This window comes from Hyaena hyaena, unplaced genomic scaffold (genome assembly GCF_003009895.1).
Source record: "Hyaena hyaena isolate Hyena2069 unplaced genomic scaffold, ASM300989v1 scaffold_36, whole genome shotgun sequence".
In the NCBI taxonomy this organism is placed as follows: domain Eukaryota; kingdom Metazoa; phylum Chordata; class Mammalia; order Carnivora; family Hyaenidae; genus Hyaena; species Hyaena hyaena.
In genome coordinates this window covers 3,550,877-3,571,189 of record NW_024080668.1, presented here as the reverse complement: position 1 = coordinate 3,571,189, position 20,313 = coordinate 3,550,877, and the positions used below count along the sequence as shown (strand labels likewise).

Sequence of the window (20,313 nt, the reverse complement as noted above, 5' to 3'; positions counted from 1 at the left end):
TCATGAGGTTCTCAAATGTATCTGCATATAGGCCTACAAAGTCTCCTGTAAATTTTTACTTATTTCAATGGATTTCTTTCCACTGCCATTTCTTTTTTTGCATATTAGTACTTCCTCCCTTTTTCTTCTTGATCATGTTAGCTGGTAGTTTCTGTTCTGGTCATTTTTTTCAAAAAACACTAAAACAAAATAATTTCAGTAATTATTGCTATTCTAATCTAAATTCCTCTAAAACTACAATGCATAGTCTTAATCACAATAGTCTGGGTATAACACCAGTCGCTCAGTTTCCTCTTTTAAGAGACTTCATGTTGTTTTGTTTTCCTCCTTCTTTTTTTTTGGTTACCACCTCATATTGTTGAATCACACTAACCTGTTAACCAAAACCTTAAGTAATTTTTAACACATTCTGCTGTTAAACCATATCACTTTCATCCTTGTGCTTGTAAAACTTCTTTTCATCTACATAATATAGCATTATATATATAACATATATATATATATAAATTATATATATATATAATACCCAACTATATATATAACATATATATAATACCCAACTTGTTAGATTCCATTTCATAAGATCCTTCTAGACTCTATTGTCTCATGCATTCATTTACTCAAACTAGCCAACTTTTTTTGAGCCCCTACTATCTTCCAGGCTTGTGCCAAGATCAGTACTTACAGGCACATAAATAACTATGTCATAAAGTGATTACTGAGACAACAGAAAAACACTATTATGTGCACAGAGGGAATAACAGGATGGAAGGATGTGGGGATCAGAAAGGGTCCAGAGGAAAGGAGACATTTGTCTCATTCCCTAAGGATGTTCGCCAGCTGGAGAAGGGGAGAAGGGCATCCAACGGAGGGGTGGTTAAAAATAAAATTTAAAAAAGCGCAGTGAAGGCATATGGTATCCTGGTGGAAGAGCCAGCTAACAAATTAGCGTGTGGGCAAAGCCATCAGTGGCAGGCAACGGTGATGGAGAAACAGGTCAGCACAAGACCTCTCTGCACTCAGGTTTTCAGCTCAAAGACCTTCAACAGGAACGTGTGCAGTTTTGAAACAGGAGAGTGAACCAGTGAGACCTGCATCTTAGAAAGGTCATTCTGGACACAATAGAACATGGGATAGAAGGAGAAGCATCCAGATTTGGAGAAACCGGTGAGGAGACCAGGCAATAATTCAAGTGAAAGAGGACGAGAGCCTGAACTGAAGCAGTCTAATCAGAAAAGGACAAATTCCAGAAACAACTCAGGACAAAAGCAGTGACAAAAAGAGAAGGTTGAAAAAGTCATACCTGAGGGAAGGTGAAGTTTTAACTGAGGAGAATATATGAAGAGCAAGCATTGGGGAAAAGCAAACAGGTCAGTTTTTTGAATAAGAGTCTGAGCTATTTGTAAAGCATCATGGAAAAGATGTTCCACAGCCAGTTGGCAAAGCACTGGCACTAGAGCACAAGAGATGCGGGTGGGGTGGGAGATGTGTGTATGAGAGTATCTGTGTGTGGAAGCCATAGACTAGGGGCAAATAAGGCAGTAACTACCATCTACTAAGTGCATACTACCTGCCAGGACTGTGCTAAGCACTTTACCACATCCTTTCCTATAGATATAAAAATAAATATAGGGGCACCTTGGTGGCTCAGTCAGTTCGGCATCAGACTTCAGCTCAGGTCATGATCTCATAGTTTGCGATTTCGAGCCCCACATTGGGCTTTTTGCTGTCAACACAGAGCCTGCTTTGGATCCTCTGTCTCCCCCTCTCTCTGCCTCTCCCCCCACCTCTCTCTCAAAAGTAAATAAACATTTTTAAAATATAAAAATATTTTTAAATTTATATATAAATATTAAATATTATTTTAATATTTATTTATTTATCACACACACACTGATCCTCTGAATAAATATTAATACCAAGGTACAGAATAAAAACATGCCCAGGGTCACAGGGCTGGTAAATGGCAGGAAAGAGATTTGAATTCAATGCTGACTCCAAATCCTGAGATTTTGTAACACCCCAAAAAGTAAGGTGAACTAGAAAAAAGGAATTTGGCAGGAAAGGGAGTGGGGAGCAAGGGCACTAAAGGGAAATAAGAAAATGAAAATGTACTGACTGCCAATTCACCACCACTTCCCCCATAAAGATGTTTATCTGAAAAGAGGCCTGTAGTGCAAGCCTAGGCCCTGAGGAGCTCTGCTGCTTGGTTCTAAAGTTTACCAGGGCAGCAGATGAAATACCATATGCTTTCAGAGGCTGTTACTCTCTAGGAATTGGACTAGTAGCTGTATTTTTCTCTTCCACCTCTCCCTTCTGTTTGCCTTATAATCTTTTTTCAGATTATAACTTTTTGAAATCCAGATATCTAAATAGAAAAAAAGCACACCTTTGCTAATTAAGGCCAGGGGGATCCATGGGCCAGCTCTTTCACCTTCTTTTTCTCTACCTCCAAAGTACCTCCCAATCCCCCCAACCTCCTCATCCCCCACTCCACCAGAGGCATCTAAAGTAACTTCTTAAGCGCTTTTTATAGCAGCTAGGGGTGAAGAATACACTGCATTTTATTGCCTTTTAGCACTAGCATTTTATAAATCTATTATTCAAGTGAAGACAAAATCCAACAGGTTCAGCAAATTAAAATATCTGGAATATTAAAACATATATCTTGAACATGCCCCTAAAATTCATCTCTTTCCAATAACAGCTAGGAAAAGAACAGCTGAACCAAGATCAGTCTCACCAGGCCTCAGGGCATAATGTAGCTAACAGAAAGCAGAATGGAAGGGGAGGGGCTTAGAGAATGGAAGAATGAGGAGTCACTGCATTATCACCCAGCCATTAAAAATAATGGTCATTCAGATTTCATAGCAATATACATAAAAGGCTTATTATAGTGTGAAAAATTTTAAACCAGAACCCCCCAAAAATCGGTTAATATCCAAAACATAAAGACTCCATACAACTCAAAACTGAAAAAATTAACAATCCAATTAAAAGGTGGGCAGAAGGGGTTAGGTACCTGGATGGCTCAGTTAGTTAAGCACCCAACTCTTAATTTCTGCTCAGGTCATGATCTCACATTTCATGAGATGGAGCCCAGAGTCAGGCTCTGAGCTGACAATGTGGAGCCTGCTTAAGTTTCTCTCTTTCTCCCTCTCTCTCTGCCCCTGCCCCACTCATCACATGCGCTCATACTCTCTCTCACTCACTCTGTCTCTCTCAAAATAAATAAACTTTTTAAAAATGGGCAGAAGATCTGAATCTTTCCCAAAGAAGACATGAATATGGCCAATAGGCACATAGAAAAATGCTCAATATCACCAATCACGATATAAATGCAAATCAAAACCATAATGAGATATCAACAATATTGAGATATTGTTAGGATGGCTAGTATCAAAAAGATAAGACATAGCCACGTGTTGGTGATGATGTAGAGAAAAGGGAACCCTTGTGTATGTACTGTTGGTGGGAATGCAAATTTGTGCAGCCACTGTCAGAACTACCATATTATTCAGTAATTCTACTTCTGGGTATTTATCTGAAGAAAACAAAAACACTAACTCCGAAAATATCTGCACCCCCACCCCATGTTTGTTGTAGTATTATTACAACAGCCAAGATACAGCAACAACCTAAATTTCCATCAGTGGATGAACAGATAAAGAAGATGTGGTACATGTATATGTATACAATGGAATATAATTCAGCCATAAAAAGGAAAGATATTTTACCATTTGTGACAGCATGGTTAAGGGCATTTTGCTAAATACAATAAATCAGACAGAGAAAGACAAATACCATATGATCTCATTTATATGTGGAGTCTTTAAAATAAAACAAAACAAATACCCCAAGCTCACAGATACACAGAACAGACTGGTGATTTCAAGAGATGAGGGTGTAAGGTTAGGTGAAATGGGTGAAGGAAGTCAAAAGGTACAAAAATAATTTAATCAATGGGAATGTAATATACAGCATGGTAACAATCGTCAATAATACTGTATTGCATATTTAAAAGCTACTAAGAGGATAAATCTTAAAAGTCCTCATCAGAAGAAAAACATGGTTTTGTAATTATGTGTGGTAACACATGTTAACTAGACTCACTGTGGTGACCATTTTGCAACAATACAAATATCATTCATTATGTTGTAACCTGTAATATGTCAATTATACCTCAAATTTTAAAAGTCTACATACAAGGCACTTGGGAGGCTCAGTCAGTTAAGCATCTGACTCTTGGTTTTGGCTCAGGTCATGATCTTGTGGTTTCATGAATTCGAGCCCCAGTCAGGGCTCTGCAGTGACAGCACGGAGTCTGCTTGGGATCCTCTCTCTCCCTCTCTCTCTGCCCCTATCCCACTCACCCTATGTCTCAATCAAAATAAATAAACAAACTTCAAAAAGGGTACATACAATATGATTGTAATTATTTAAAATAAATTTATAGAAATGGGGCAGAGACTAGGAAGAAATACACTAAAGTGCTAACAGAGAATGTGGTCCACATTTTCTCACACTGTTTTTTTTTTAAGTTTAGTTTTTTTATAGTGTATTTATTTTGAGAAAGACAGAAACAGAGCATGAGTGAGGGAGGGGCAGAGAGAGAGGGAGACACAGAATCCAAAACAGGCTCCAGGCTCTGAGTGGTCAGCACAGAGCCTGATGTGGGGCTCGAACCCACGAACCGTGAGATCTGACCTGAGCTGAAGTGGGATGCTTAACCAACTGAGCCACCCAGGTACCCCAGTTTATTTCTCAGAGTGAGAGAATGCAAGCAAGGGAGGGGCAGAGAGAAAGAGAGACAGCACAGAGCCTCATGTGGGAATTGAACCCTGAACTGTTAAGATCATGGCCTGAGCTGAAATTAAGAGTTGGATGCTTAACTGATTGAGCCACCCAGGACACCCTAGCCCCACTCTGTTCTGTATTTCAAAAAGTGTTATACAGGTAAAAACTTTCATAATGAAAAAAAAAATTCTATTATTTAAAATGTTTAAACCAAAGAAGATTCCTTCCTTACTATAGGGGTTTCTTTACACCACTTCATGTCCCTCTAACTACACAGGGAAACAATGTACTAAAGAGTTACTGGGGTTTTCCCCCATTTATTTCCATGTATTTATTGAGTGTTATTTAAAAGCAGGGCACTGTCCTGGATACTGGAGATATAAGGCAAACAAGAAAAAAACTCACTGTCCTCATGAAATTTATATTCTGTTGGAGGAACACAAACGAAAAATACTAGACATTGACAGTGCTGTGCAGAGAATTAAAATAGGTAATATAGTTAATAATAGCATTTTTAGGGGCACCTGGGGGGCTCAGTTGGTTGAGTGTCTGACTTCAGCTCAGGTCATGATCTCAGTTTGTGGGTTCGAGCCCCATGTCGGGCTCTGTGCTGACAGCTCAGAGCCTGGAGCCTGCTTTGGATTCTGTGTCTTCCTCTCTTTCTGCCCCTCCCCTACTCACACTCTGTCTCACTCTGTCTCTCAAAAATAAGTAAATGTAAAAAAAAAAATTAATAGCATTTTTAGATCGGGAGATCAGGGAAGGCTCAAAGGATGTGAGACTTGAGCTGATATTGCGATAAGAATCAGATTTGGAAAGACAGATGAGACCCAGTGCTCTCATTGAGCAAAACTAAATGTGCCCAGTTTGAGGAACTGAAAGAGCCACTGTGTCTGGGAGACACTGGGTAAGGGAGCTATATGAGGTGAAGACATTGCCCCTTCCTTCAGGAACTTGTGGTGAAACAGAGCTCGGCAGTCATACAGACACTTCTCTTTTGGCATGAGCTTTCACGAGAACTCCAAATTCATAACATTCTGCAGAGCAGAAAAGTCAGGACTTTAAAAAAAAAAAAAAAGAATTAAGCTTCCTTTTTCTTTTTCCTGTAGACTACAGCTTCCTCACCTATAACCAAAGGGACTGAGTGACATTAGCCCCAGAGAGAAGGCAGATCTAACGTATATTCCATAGAACCAGCCATGCTAAAAACTCCAAAGTGGTTCTCCAAATTCAAGACTTACTTATCCTTCCCAAATTCGAATTTCCCAGGCCCAACTCGAAGCAGATAGCCTCTGAGCCACTGAGGAAAATGTCCTCGGACTCGAGCAGAGACGATCTGTGGCGTCTCCTCCACCGTGGTTACTAGTGGTGCAATACATGGAAGCCTTTCTCGCTTACTGAAGATTGCCTTCTTCTGGCAAGTACTTTCCACGTACTTCCTCAAAACTGTGAAGAGAAAACCGGAAGCACAAAACATTTTACCAATCTTCCATAAGCATGCCTGTTTCTCCCATAGACAATACTCTTATCTGGTAAGGGAAAAGTAAACCTAACACCAAATATAGTCTCCAAATTCCTCTCCTTCCTCATTCTCAGACTATCAACTCTCTGGATCTCCATTTTTGAAGCACAATCCTCTTTGTATTCTTGTAGTACACTTGGGACTTTATTATTATTATCATTTCTCATAGTTGAACAATACTCCTCTTTTCACAAGACTGAATCTATTTAACCCCAGATGTGCTACTGGCAACCTCATTTGCTATGGAAAAAAGTGACCACTAGGGGCGCCTGGGGGGCTCAGTCAGTTGAGCAAATGAGTCTTGACTTCCACTCAAGTCATCATCTCATGGTTCATGGGATTCAGCCCCTTGTTGGACTCTGCACGGAGCCTGCTGGGATTCTCTCTCTCCCTCTCTCTGCCCCTCCCCTACTCAGGTGAGTGTATTCTCTCTAAATAAGTAAATAAATAAAGCTTTAAAAAAATGACCAGTATTCATTACTATCATAATTACATTAACTCCAGTACTTTTGATCCACTGGAATGGGATCTCAAAGATTTCACAGCGATTTATAAGAATTTAGTAGGGTCTGTAATTCAATTTCTTCCATTTTAGTGGCATACACTTGAATGTGCATGGCACTTTCTAAAAGAAGGTTATCATAAATTAAATCAGGCAGTGACACTTGGTCTGAAATTACCTTAAGTTCAAAAGCCACAAGAAGAAAAATATCATTATTATATAATAAGGATGTAAAAATTATCCCTGTTAGGGGTGCCTGGGTGGCTCAGTCAGTTAACCATTTGACTTCGACTCGGGTCATGATTTCACAGTTCTTGAGTTTGACCTCCACCTCAGGTTCTGTACTGACAGCTCAGAGCCTGGAGCCTGCTTCATATTCTGTCTCCCTCTCTCTCTCTCTAAAATAAGCACTAATTTTTTTTTAATTATCCCTTTTATTTCATATTCATTTAGTGTTCGTTCACAAGGTAGTGTTGCCTAACACAGAGGGGTGGTCAGATATATAGACAGTGTCTTATTCTACTCATAAAATTTTAACAGTGATAGAGAAGTGTAAACTAGAAAAACTAACACATAGAGACCCTATTCTCTGAAGAACTGAGATTTGCATTTTTTATTTATTTTTTAATATTTTTATTTATTTCTAGGAGAGAGAGAGAGAGAGACAGCGTGAGCAGGGGAGGGTCAGAGAGAGAGGGAGACACAGACTCCGAAATAGGCTCCAGGCTCTGAGCTTGCAGTAAGCACAGAGCCCGACGCGGGGCTCGAACCCACGAACCGCGAGATCATGACCTAAGCGAAAGTCAGACGCTTAACCAAGTAGCCACCCAGGTGCCCCGAGATTTGCATTATTTTATCCAAATATTTTTAAATGTTATATCTATTATCCCATTTTTTCAAATCTTTATAAAATTCGGTTTAGGGTACAGTTCCTACTGCTTTCCAATAATAAACAATTCAGTCAAACTCAACTATTTCCTGATTTCCCAATAAAATTGACTCTTACCCTGAATGCCCTTTCTACTAATCTATCCCTAAGGAAATTCTAGTATTGTTCAAATTCTATCTCAAATGCTACTTCCTTTAAGAAGAAGTATACTGTAATATTTAATAAGAGTATTGGCCCAGGTCCTGCCTGGCTCCAAATTACTTGGGTTCAAATCCTAGCGTGCTTTCCAAATAAATAACCTTTTCAAGATGAGGATAATAATAAGGTTATAAATAATGAGTTAGGTTATGTAAAGTTTCTGGAAGATAGTAAATACTCAAAAAATGCTAGCTATCACTATTTCCATAGTTCTTAATGATCAATCCAACAAGATGTAATATCATCTTCCTTTGAATTATGTATTCATTCAACAAAGTGATAACTGGTAAGGGATAAAAAGTATTAGAACCTGATGTAAGGATACCTGTTTGGCTCAGTCAGTTGAGTGTCCGACTCTTGATTTCAGCTCAAGTCATGATCTAATGGTTTGTGAGATCAAGCCCCATGCCAGGTTCCAAGCTGACAGCATGGAGCCTACTTGGGATTCTCTCCCTTTTCTCTGCCCCGCTCACATGTGCTCACACACACTCTCTCAAAATAAATGAATAGACTTAAAAAACAAAACCTGATGTGGGCACCTGGGTGGCTCAGTCACTTGAGAGTCTGACTTCGGCTCAGGTCATGATCTCATGGTTCATGGGTCTGAACCCCTCATCAAGCTCTGTGCTGACAGCTGGAGCCTGGAGCCTGCTTTGGATTCTGTGTCTCCCTCTCTCTGCTCCTCCCCTTCTTGTGCTCTCTCAGTCTCCATCTCAAAAATGAATAAACATTAAAATTTTTTAAAATATTTTATTTATTTCTGATAGAGAGAGAGAGAGACAGCATGAGCAGTGGAGGGTCAGAGAGACAGGGAGACACAGAATCTGAAACAGGCTCCAGGCTCTGAGCTGGCTGTCAGCACAGAGTCCGACACAAGGCTCGAACTCACAAACTGTGAGATCATGACCTGAACCAAAGTCGGCCGCTTAACCAACTGAGCCACCCAAGTACCCCTAAAAAAAATTTTTTTTAACCTGATGTAAAGGAACTCATTGCCTAATAAAGAGACAAACAGACCATTGATACTATAATCTACATTTTGAGCACTGTTTCTCAAAGTACAGTCTGAGAACTACTTGGAACAGAAATACATGATATTACTACTGAAATGGAAATTCAGGGACTCCACCCTGGACCTAATCAGAATCTCTAGAGTATAGGAAGCAAGTGTTCTAGGCATACTAAAATTGGAATTACTTGCACACTATTGGAAGTAAAGGTATAAACAGGATGCTTTGAAAACTGGGAAGTGAAAACCCTTGGTTTTTTATCTTACTACTTTTACTTATATTCTGCATATTCATCTCACTCTCCTCTCCCATTAAAATAAATACCCTGAGATCAGTTTTCATTCCTCTCACTTAAGTAGAATTATACTGAATACCCTGATTGGACAATGGTCTGAATAGAGATTCAATAATTTAAAACATTTTACATTTTAGAAAAAGTTTACATGTGTATATATTCTGTACTCCATAGCATACTATCGGCAGTTTATTATATACTCTTCAGACTTTCCACAACACTGGATATTGTGATTTAGACCTTAAACCCTTTTCTATTTTCCGTTCCTGAGACACTGCACTTTCCTAACTTCTCTGCTCCCTCTTTGTTTGCTTTATGCTAGCTTCACTTATTAGCTGACGGCCTTGGGTAAGTTACTAATCAGTCTGAGCCTCAAGTTTTTCAATGATAAAATGGGGGTACAGTGGGGATAAAAGAAAGATACCTCTTCCTATTTATGTTGGTTGTCCTAACTAAATATAACAATAGCATATCATTTCCAAACGTTATTAACTGCCTTTATTAGCCTCTCTTCTCCTGATCACCTCAGGAGTGTGTTCCTAAAGTCTGATCTTGGATCTTTAATCTCAGCACACTTCCTCAGTAGCCCCATCTAGCCCCTTAATTTCACCAAGTACTTCTTGCAGATGACTCTTAACATGTCAAAAGAGAATTCTTCATTTTCTCCCCTCCAAATCAATTTTTCCCACATGCTGAATCACCTAGCTTCAAAATCTCTGTGGGCCTTGAACTCCTTCACTGTCCCCTCACATTCACTAAGTGGTTAAGTTCTGCTGAGTATACCAGGACAGGGCCAGGAAGAGAATGCTAAGGGGATGATATAGGGTAGCCATTATTAATGAGTAAGGCTCAGAAGTTTACAAGGGTGTCTGGGGGCAAATCCTTGGTAAGGATGTTTACTAGTCCACCCTACTGGGGCAGCACCTCCAACTTTTCTTCTGGCCCGAACCTGTCTTCATCAGCACTGATGCTTCTACTTCTCTTGCCTTATCAGTCGCTTCCTTTCTACTGCCGTAATGTATAGGCCCTCACAATCTCTTGAATGATATTATCACAGCCTCTTAATCAGAAGGAGAAACTAGATAGGAAAGCTATCTCCTCTGCCAGAGCCTACTAACAGGTGGGCTTCTTGGTCCCTATAATTATCCCTTGGGGGGTCCAGAGGCTCCAGGCCAATTGCCTCCAGCTCTAAACAGCTCATGGAGCTCCAGATCCCCAACAATTTACTCCAGTGTGAGCTAAAAATAGTATCATTTTCTTCTTAAGTTTATTTTGAGAGAGAGAAAGAGAGCACGTGTGTGTGCATGTATGAGCAGGGGAAGGGCAGAGAGAAAGGGAGAGAGAATCCCAAGCAGGCCCCTTGCCGTCAGCACAGGGCCTGATGTTTGTCTCCATCCCATGAACCATGAGATCATGAGTTGAGCCAAAACCAAGAGTTGGATGCTTAATCAACTGAGTCACCCAGGAGCCCCAATATTATCATTTTCTATGTGTGCTATGAGTGGAAAATGTTGGGAAGCACTGTCACCAAACTGATTTAAGTACAGATCTGACTGTATTAAATAATCCTCCAAAAGCCTTCAGAAATGACTCCACACTGACTACCAGGTAAAGTCTACACCACTTAGCCAGGCTGTGTGCTGACAGCTCGGAGCCTGCAGCCTGCAGCCTGCTTCAGATTTGGTGTCTCCCTCTCTCTGCCCCTCCCCCAACTCAAGGAGAAATAAACATTAAAAATATATATACCCTTCTCTTCACCTAAGGTATTTCCTATCTCCTCCAGGTGAAATTCACTCACGTGAATTCACTCACGTGTCACCCATGTCATAAACACAACATCCCCATTTCCTATCGCAAGAACTGATTCTCCTTAGTCTGAACTCACACAGCATCTATTTCAGCTCTGTTAGGGCATTAACCTTATTCTGTCTTGTGCAATAAAGATGAATATACTTTATAACTTCTAACTTGTGGTATTCCTTGAGTGCAGGGTCACTTGTTTTTACCCTACTCCAGTACCTAACACATTGCTTTGCATACTGCAAGCACTAGGTTATTACACTAAATAATTTCATAGTGCATATTAGTATGATTTCTGATAGCTCAGCATCAGCCAATTTCAAGAAAGAAAATCATATAACAATAGTAGCTATAATAAAAAGCTACAAAACAATAACCAGAGGTTTTAAGATAGTCCCCCAGAATGCAAATAGATGAACCAAACATTTATATTAGGACGTAGAGCAGTGATTTTCAATTGAAAAAGTCAAAATAGTGAATATTCTTCCTAGTGTGCCTCCAAGAGAATCCCTAAACCCTGAATCCTGCCCCATTTGTTATGTAAAATATGCAAATGAAAGGCTGTTTCCCTGACAAGTAAAGAAATCCTGACTCGACCTTCTTAAACTCCCAGCTCTGTGGTGTTGCTGCCTGTATCTGCTACACATAGAGTGAAAAGCTTTAGAAGCCCTCAGTCAGCTTCAGGAAAGAGGCACAGAATTCTAAGCCTGAGCAGGTAGGAAGGAGAGGAGGAAGGGGAGGAGGAAGGGACGAATCCCCTACCTGGGATCCAACGTACCACCACAGAGAGGAAACCCATTGCAGTGGTAGAAAGATTGCTGACAAAATGCAGAAAGATCTGAAAAAACCTTCTGGTATTGCATTTAGAAGCAGCAGATCCTGTGATTTCCAAAAGCTCATATTCACTTCCTGGTCTGTCCTTGGCTCACTGACGGAAGAGGAGGGAATGCAGGGGCCGGTGGGGAGGAAGGGAGGCAGTGGTAAAGGGGCAGGGCTTCCAGATGCCTGCAAACTCTTAGTCTCCTTTCCACAAGAAGTATCCCAACCACCAACCTATAAGTAGTTGTTTGAAATCTGAAATTGGACCATCAAGGGTGGTCTCCCTTCCTAAACTTTCCTCTTTCGAACCTGCTCTCACATTACAATTAAGCCCCTTGATCCATGGGTTCCTCTCCTCTGACAGGTTCATATCTCTTTCCTTACAGAATAAAGTCCAAATGTAGTCTGTCAATACAGGACTCTAGAATCGGGCCACAACCTACCTCTCCATTGTCTCTCTGCTTTCTACCATATCATCCTTTTCTTTTCCATTTAATTTACAAAACTTTTTCTGATAATCCAGTATGAATAAGGCCCTGTGAAGGTATGCCCTAATGTATAATCATTAACACAAATACTTTTGAGCACCAATGTATCAAATACTGTGCTACAAGTTGAGATTGTAAGAAAAGTCCTTCCTCTCTAGCGATTTAGATGATACACTATTCCCCCCTGTGAACTCTCAGTTCAGGAGAAAGCCTATCCAACATACCACGTGTTTTTGTTCTTCCGTGCCATTTTAACAAACTTTCCTCTGCTTGAAATACCCTCCTTTCCTTTTAAAAAACCCATTTCACTACCGTTCTACCCTTTTGCCAAACGTCTTCTAGTAACTCCCACTAAAAGGAATTAACTAGCACTGCACAGAATTATTTTTTAGCAGTTACTTATCATGTTTTCCTAGCAAAGACATGTAAGTGTATTTCAAGAAAGGAGTGGTTACAACTGTCAGAAGGGACAATTAACTATCGTGTATTCCCCACAATGCCTAGCAGAGTATGATGTGCAAAAATATTCAATGTATGTTTTTATTAGTAACCAGTGAGAAGTAATAAACTTGTGGAATCCTATTGAAATGAGTGATAGAAGTGTAAATTAAAAGGCAATGGTATTTCTGGAATAGCATATCTCCAGTTGTTGATTATTCAGAGATCATTATTCTTGGTTATGTGGATGGTACCAAAGACTTCAAAATTTAATAAAAAATCAGCCTTAATTAGGCTTAGGAACTTTTATCCTAGTAAACACATTTTGACTAAAAATCAGTTCCCTAGTCTCTTTTTTTTTATTCCATTAAGGAGGCTCCATGGCCAGCACAGAGCCCAATGAGGGGCTTGAATTCACAATCCTGAGATCAAGACCTGAGCCAAGATCAAGATAAAAGTCAGTTAAATGCTTAACTGAATGAGCCACCCAGGCACCCTAGTCTTAATCATACCAAATGAAATGATCAAACCAATTCTCTGAACCTGAAAAGGAAAGACCCAGATGTTTAACAATGGTGACACTAACAAGATATAACAAGTATATTATGAAATGTACTCTGAAACAATCTGTTAACCTTATCTTTCTCATTAGTAATAAATGTTTAGAAAAAAATAACTCAGGAACATTTCTTAATTATGATGTGCCAGTAGAGACATCTTTGTTTTTAGAACATGAAAAAATTCTATAAGGTAACAGAATAACTCAAAATCCAAGTGACGTGCCTATGGTAACATTATTTTAAAATTCCATTTCTAATAGTTACTTCATTGACCTCCAAACTATCCTGTATCATACAAACCTAATAGTTTTTTCTACCTAACCCATATTTTTAGTAAATATTTTATTTTACTGTTTTCAATCCTTCTTGTATGAGTATTTATGTAATGTTGTATATATGCCTTAAAATAATAATCTGATTACTGTTTTAGTAGTCCAATGAGATTTTATATTTAAAAGGTGGCAAGGCACACACACTATCCGCCAGAAGAATATCAAATTCCCTGTGGCGCTGTTTGTAAATATGCACAAATCTGTGATTGCTTATATCTGCAAAATATACATAAAATAGATTGAATTATCTATATACTTGAAAAATGTGTGCTGTGATTTTTAAAAACCTGATTACTACAGTTATCACATGTAATTATATAACATATTAAAAGTTTTCAATAAAATCATAGCAGTACCTTTCAACATTTTTTATAGGATTTTTTTTTTTTTAGCTAGATGAGTATTAGAGATCCTCTAACTGAAATTCAATTTATGAATCATAATAGGTTTGAAATGACTTACCAAGGTTGTCTTGTTGTTTAGCCAATCTTTTTATTCCAGATCACTAACTTTTATCCCACATCACACAATGGCTACGGCTTTCAAAAATAATTTAGTAACTACACCACTGATATGGTTGATATGTAAAAAAGCCAACTTACATAAGGTTCTAGTTAGTAATTTCTGCTTTTTATTTTGTCAATTTTACCACAAGGAAATAATTTTAAACCAAGAATTTTTATTAGTCATATATTGTAACGAATAGTGAAAATAATCAAATGGTAACATTAAATAGCAACAGCTTAGCTATAATTTATTACATATTATGACACTGGACAAATTACCTTTAGGTTTTAGTTTTATGATACTGACCATGAAAAACATTTTAAAACTATCTCCACAGCTACCTGCTATTTAGACAGAATATTCCAAAAGAAAAAGTGCAATATTGGTACACATTATCAAATTAACTCATTGAGTCCTCTTTAAGAAATGTAAGAAATGCTAGGAGGTTTAAGGGGGAAAAAAAAAACCCTACATATAATTTAAATAATTTATACTTTTATGAAACACGCCAAATATTTAACCCTCAAAAAAAAGTACATACTTAATATTATTGTCCAACAGAAAGCCCCTTTTAAATCTAGAAAAGAAATTCAAGGAGTTTCACTTTCTATGCTTAAGGTATACATTTTCTTTAATAACTAGAAAACTTTCAGAGCATAAATGTCATTCTTTTAATACAACAATAATGGGCTTAAATGCTCATGTTATTTTAAATACACAATCTTATCTGTGCAGTGTGTTTGCAATCACTGTAAATCTCTGTCTCAGGAGCTCTCTTTTTTGTATTAGAAAGTTTTCAATAGTATTGGCTTCTTTGAAGAGTCCATCTATCTCGTCAATATAAGATGCATCTACTGCTGCTCTCTCACTAATGAGGAAGAAAAAGTTTTATGTTAAACTAGAGAGTTATAACATCTAGTGACACTATCACAGTGATGTTCTTTATTATGGCTATACTAGTTAGCTATTTCATTTAAATAGCTTTGCACATCAAAAAACTTCATTAATTTACAAACACTTCAGTAAAAGTTTAGTCACATAAATATTTTTAACTATTCAAAGTCTCCTGACAGGGCAAACTATGTATCTTACATTACAATTCTAATATTAAACTACATACATTATTTTTAACAGCCACACAAACCATCATCCAAATACAGTGACTGCCCAGTAGTTTAAAAAACAAATACCTTAGAAGCATGATAATCTCAGGCCAACAAAATATTTAAATTCAGTGAGTCCTCAAATATATAGACATAATATTTAAATATTTCATAAACATATTTATCTTTAATATCACTCTCATTATCATTAACTTCAACAAATGGCATTTTTCTCAAAGTAGTTTTTTCATAAAATGCTAAATGTTATATCTAATTAAAGACCCAAATATAACCAGCCTAATATTTAGCTCTGGTAATTATAAAACAAAGGATGTTAAGTGAAAAAGTTGGGGTTAATCTTTGAAAATAACCAATTAATCTATTACAAACGAGGCAGAATTTTTAAAACTTTGAAATTACAATTACTGGATAGGTCTACAGCCACTGAACTAAACTTCCCATTATGTAGTTTCCAGAAAAGAAAAAACTATTTCTAAGATAAAGACTCAAGAGGCTAAACTATAAGTACTTGCCTTAAGATCTTTGCATATGTAGACAACATTAGATTAATTTCCTTGCCCATATCTGTTCAAAAAAAAAAAAAATCACCGAATAAGTTATGAACTGTAACAAACCTCCTGTATTATAAAATCAATGTATAGAAATATAAGGATTTTATATATCACCATTCAAATCTTTCTCCAGGGATTCATCGTTATAAAACAGTCCAGAGTTTTCAGAGAAAGAGGAATCTGATTTTCCAAGAGAGGACAGATGTGGACTATCTGGCATTTGAGGCTAATAGAAGAAAGTAAACAGATAAACAGTCAACAAGATCCTTAGGACATATGCATTCTGTTGTCCAACAGGGAAATAAAACATCTTCCAGAAAAAAGACAAACATGCTAGAAATTATATGCGTTCATGTTCTAATCAGCCATTTAAAACTTTATTATCAAGAAGGAGCCTAACAAGCACCTTGTTTAACATACTAAATTCTACTTTGGTTTTACATTAGACTCTGATTATGGTTTTAATCCCTTGATTAAAAAGTTTCCTGTATCTTGAACTGGTAGATATTCCCATAGCAACAGAGTAACACCTTCACTTAGACAATAGCCAAACTCTTGCAAAATTTTGCAGGATTACATTATCTTTAAGGAAGCACATAACGTTCCAAATACAAACAGATCAACTGGTGGGAGTACTAGTAAAGGAGGGCAGGATACAATGCTCTTCATTTAAAATATCAGCAACTACAGTACCTAGGTATCCTACTTATTTTAGCAAAATACTTATTTAAAATCCTATGTATCATGTACGCATGAACATGAACCCATTTCTGTCTCTACATCACGAATTATAAAAAAGAAGTCTCTCAATAGTTTCTTGCAGGCCTATACTGTTTAATGAAAAAGCAGCTAGTTCCTGCTGGGACAACCCCAGTCCTGGGACTATGGAAACACTAAATCACGTTCATCAACAGAACTTTCTTCAATAGGAAAAATTTGAGAAGTATAAACAATAAAATCAAAGATTAAAGGCTCCAGGAGCATATGGATTACCTCCAGCTCTCTTGGTCTTTTGCAATTTCTAGTATCAGGTTTCACGACGGGGCTTGCCATCATATTCTGGAGGCAAGGGCTGCGAAGTTTAGAGGAACGCCGTATGTAAGTGCAAACCCCATGCTACGGCTGTTTTCAATCTTTCCCTTTCTTTCCAGCGCTGCCCATTTAATTTAGGCTCTCATTATCCGTCACTTATCTGAACAACTCAGTTTCTCCCTTCCCTCTCCCATCTTATTAACTGCTATCTAGGCCATCTTTCAAAACTCTGACTACCATATTCCTTTAAACTCAAAAACCTTCCCACTGTTCATTGCTCCAGAAGAAATCCCATTTCCATGGCACGACATCCAAAATCCTAGCTCACCTGCCGCCAGTCTAGCGTTCCCACGATATTCACCTACTCCCTCTACATAGGATCAGCCAAACTAGTCTCTTTGGCATTTCTGCCTTGTTTCTGCCAGAATTTAATATCTTCTACCTTCAAAAAAAAATCTTAACGTTGAAATGAAATACAGTTCATCTAATCCGGTGTCATTTTTCACAGACGTGAAAACAGGGGCAGAGACTGCTGACCAAGTTCTAACAAGTAAAACTGAGTAAGACTAAAACCAAGGCCTTTAGGTGCCTGAGTTTCCACTGTCCTATCTTACCTTAATATAGCATCAAACTTTCCTTTTAAATTACTTTCCCATGAATCCTGAAGATCGCTTCTCTAGGAATCTGAAAGGTGACACTGAAAGTAAGAAAAAAGGAAAAATCTACAACGGGAGAGTCTCTACATCTAAGAGATGAGGAGCCCGGTCTATACTCAACTATCAATTTACTTCGCTTTTTTTTGGGGGGGGGGGGGAACCCTGGTGTCCTGGATAATTGTAATGAACCTGTTTCATCAGTCATATGTCACATTCATATATATAAGACAGCAACAACAAATCATAGAGAAAGCTGTCCGTTTGGTAAATTACCCACAGCGCTCCTACACTCCCGCCAGCACCTCTGGGCGTCAAGGGCTGTAACGATAATACGATAATACGCAGACAATACGACACATGCTCAGTAGTGCTCACTTCGCCTTGGGAAGTTCGAAAAGAGAAGCCAATGAGCGCCGTTCTCTTCTCCCTTCCCCTTTCTCTCTTCCCCTTTCCCTCTACACCTCTTCTCTCTTCTCAGAGTAACAGAATATGCGTATAGATCAAATGAGAACTTCTACAGCTAGGTAACTAGGTCTCTGCAAAAACAGGTCCGCTTTTCTGTCAGAACGTAGGGCCCCCGGGGACTCCAGGGCGGCCCAAGCGGCTGGCAGTGCTCCTGTGACAAAACCCCACGATGCAATCCAATGCTCTGGTGACCCAGACATTACCCAGCACTGCCCATGTCTTACGCAACTTGCTTCTGGTCTTCTCAACGCCCAGTGGGCCCCTCAGACCTCGACACCTACCTTTTTCTCTCACTTCCCTCCCCGCTGCCTTTCCTCCCTACTCGTGTTTCAGACCCACTACCGTCCCCGAGTGTGAGCGCTCCCCCTCTCACTGCCCTGTTTCACGCTCTCAAGGGCACGCATCCCTCCAGCCCCGCCCCAAGCCCGGGCTACTACATGGCGACGACACCTTCTTCCTCAGCGAAAGCATGGGAATGAAGAGGCCCGGGCGCGCGTGAGTGCGCAGACTCCGCTGGCTCCCAGCGGGCAGCGCGCAAGTCACGTGACGGGCCGCGCAGCCGCCCTGGACCCCGGCCCGGAGCCTGGCCGGAACCCCTCGTGCCCTTCGCTGAGGCCCGGCTTTCTTCTTCTCGTCTCCCGCTGTCCCTGTGCGCTTGGGATCTCGGAAACAAAAATCTCTCCTTGCTTCCAAGTGCGTGAGGAAGCTGGGAGCGATCAGAGACTAGTCACTCAAGAAAGAACATGAATTTAGAATTCCCTGAGCGAGGCTGGGCGGTGTCCCACCTGCTTGGAATCTCCGTAAAGGAGCACGGAACACCCGACACTCCTTTTCGAGTTAGTTATGGCCTATTATTTCAGGTGACGCGTTTGAAGAAAGGGTTTTAAACCCTCAGCTTTTAGCTGAGTTCCGCAGACCCAGACCCTTCGTTCCTTCGCTTCCTTTTCTTTGTTGGAACCACACTTTCAGAATCACACACTTTTGGAAGATTCTTTTTTTTTTTTTTTTAATGTTTTATTTATTTTTGAGAGAGAGGGAGAGACAGTGTGAGCAGGGGAGGGTCAGAGAGAGAGGGAGTGACAGAATCTGAAGCAGGCTCCAGGCTTTGCGCTTTAGCTCAGAGCCCGATGTGGGGCTCGAACCTACGAACTGCGAGATCATGACCTGAGCTGAAGTCGTACGCTTAACCGACTGAGCCACCCAGGCGTCCCTGGAAGATTCTTTTCTTGACGTGCTAGTAGGTTTAGTCGGTATTTTGAAATATGATTTAAAAAAAATATGTTCTAACATACAGGACCCACGTACTTGGAAATTACTTTCGTGAGTGCTCTCATGTGGTGACTTTGACCTGCAATTTCAAAGATAGACATTCTAAACTTAAGCCCAATTAGTTGATGTGTAAGGGGAAAAAATATGACTTCATAAAACAAAGGTCAATAACCCCTAATAAATTCCAGGTACACACTCTACATCTTAGCGAATTATATTTACCTTAACAGGTTTTTTCCCCTTTGGCTTCCCTAAATGTTAGCTGTCATAAAGACTCGTGAGGTGTGTGGGTGTGTGTGTGTTAACTTATCGGCTGTTTGTGAAAAAGCCATTCGTTTTAAGTAAGTTCCCAGAAAATAGGTACTCAGTTTGTTTAATTTGATTTGCTAATATTTCAAAATAGAAGTTACTTAATAGACTAGATGATTAGGATGAGTTGTTGACAGTCTTTATAAAATCCCAGTCACTGTCTGAGGACCGATAGCGATCTGTGTTGAAATTTTCCCCCTGTGTGGTAAAATGAGGGGGGAAAAAATAATGAGTTTTTCATAAAGGCACAGCATTCGCTTGAAAGAATTGTCCTTTATTCTGATACTATGTCCTTCCTAAATTTTTTTTGGTGTTAAAGTGGTCTTTCATGAAATAAAAATATAAAGACTATTAAGATTTTTAATGCCCTTACTTGACAAAATATAAAGTTGCCCACTCGGTGTTTATCTCTTCTGTATTATTAGCATTATTGTCATTATTATTCTTAATAGCCTGTTAAATCCAATTCCTCCTCTTTTTTTTTTAAAGAGAATTTTTTAAAATATTTTTATTTATTTCTTTTTTTTTTTTTTAATTTTTATTTATTTCTAGGAGAGAGAGAGAGACAGCATGAGCAGGGGAGGGTCAGAGAGAGAGGGAGACGCAGACTGAAACAGGCTCCAGGCTCTGAGCTGGCAGTCAGCACAGAGCCCGACGCGGGGCTCGAACCCACGAACCGCGAGATCGTGACCCAAGCGAAAGTCGGTCGCTTAACCGACTAAGCCACCCAGGCGCCCCTATTTTTATTTA

General features: G+C 39.2%; 3 protein-coding genes across 13 annotated transcripts in view; 1 reads left to right on the top strand and 2 right to left on the bottom strand.

Annotated features, from left to right (window-relative positions):
- Positions 1 to 11,918, bottom strand: part of BCO2 (beta-carotene oxygenase 2) — a 43,039-nt gene extending 31,121 nt beyond the window's left edge. For 3 of the 5 annotated variants that reach the window (XM_039229180.1, XM_039229181.1, XM_039229182.1), the window contains exons 1-2: positions 11,776 to 11,900; positions 6,039 to 6,243 (exon numbers count right to left, since the gene is read on the bottom strand). In XM_039229180.1, coding sequence (XP_039085111.1) covers positions 6,039 to 6,243; positions 11,776 to 11,812 — 242 coding nt within the window. In that variant the 5' untranslated portion in view covers positions 11,813 to 11,900. Of the gene's footprint in view, positions 1 to 6,038; positions 6,244 to 11,775 lie in introns of all 5 variants that reach the window. The other 2 variants (XM_039229183.1, XM_039229184.1) reach the window with 1 other exon arrangement.
- IL18 (interleukin 18) overlaps positions 986 to 20,313 on the top strand; it is a 40,831-nt gene continuing 21,503 nt past the window's right edge. Inside the window, exon 1 of the mRNA XM_039229194.1 lies at positions 986 to 1,370. The gene's annotated coding sequence lies outside the window, so the exon portion shown is untranslated. The remainder of the gene's footprint in view (positions 1,371 to 20,313) is intronic.
- TEX12 (testis expressed 12) lies at positions 14,771 to 18,494 on the bottom strand. 7 transcript variants are annotated; one of them, XM_039229200.1, is made up of 6 exons: positions 18,436 to 18,455; positions 17,479 to 17,548; positions 16,826 to 16,904; positions 15,947 to 16,058; positions 15,794 to 15,845; positions 14,771 to 15,025 (listed from the first exon to the last, which is right to left on the bottom strand). In XM_039229200.1, exons 3-6 carry the CDS (start codon positions 16,886 to 16,888, stop codon positions 14,881 to 14,883), a joined length of 372 nt encoding a protein of 123 aa, XP_039085131.1. In that variant the 5' UTR covers positions 16,889 to 16,904; positions 17,479 to 17,548; positions 18,436 to 18,455; the 3' UTR covers positions 14,771 to 14,880. The 7 variants fall into 7 exon arrangements, with proteins under 7 accessions (XP_039085131.1, XP_039085129.1, XP_039085130.1 ...); XM_039229198.1 differs by lacking the exon at positions 18,436 to 18,455 and adding an exon at positions 17,794 to 17,966; XM_039229199.1 differs by lacking the exon at positions 18,436 to 18,455 and adding an exon at positions 17,798 to 17,966.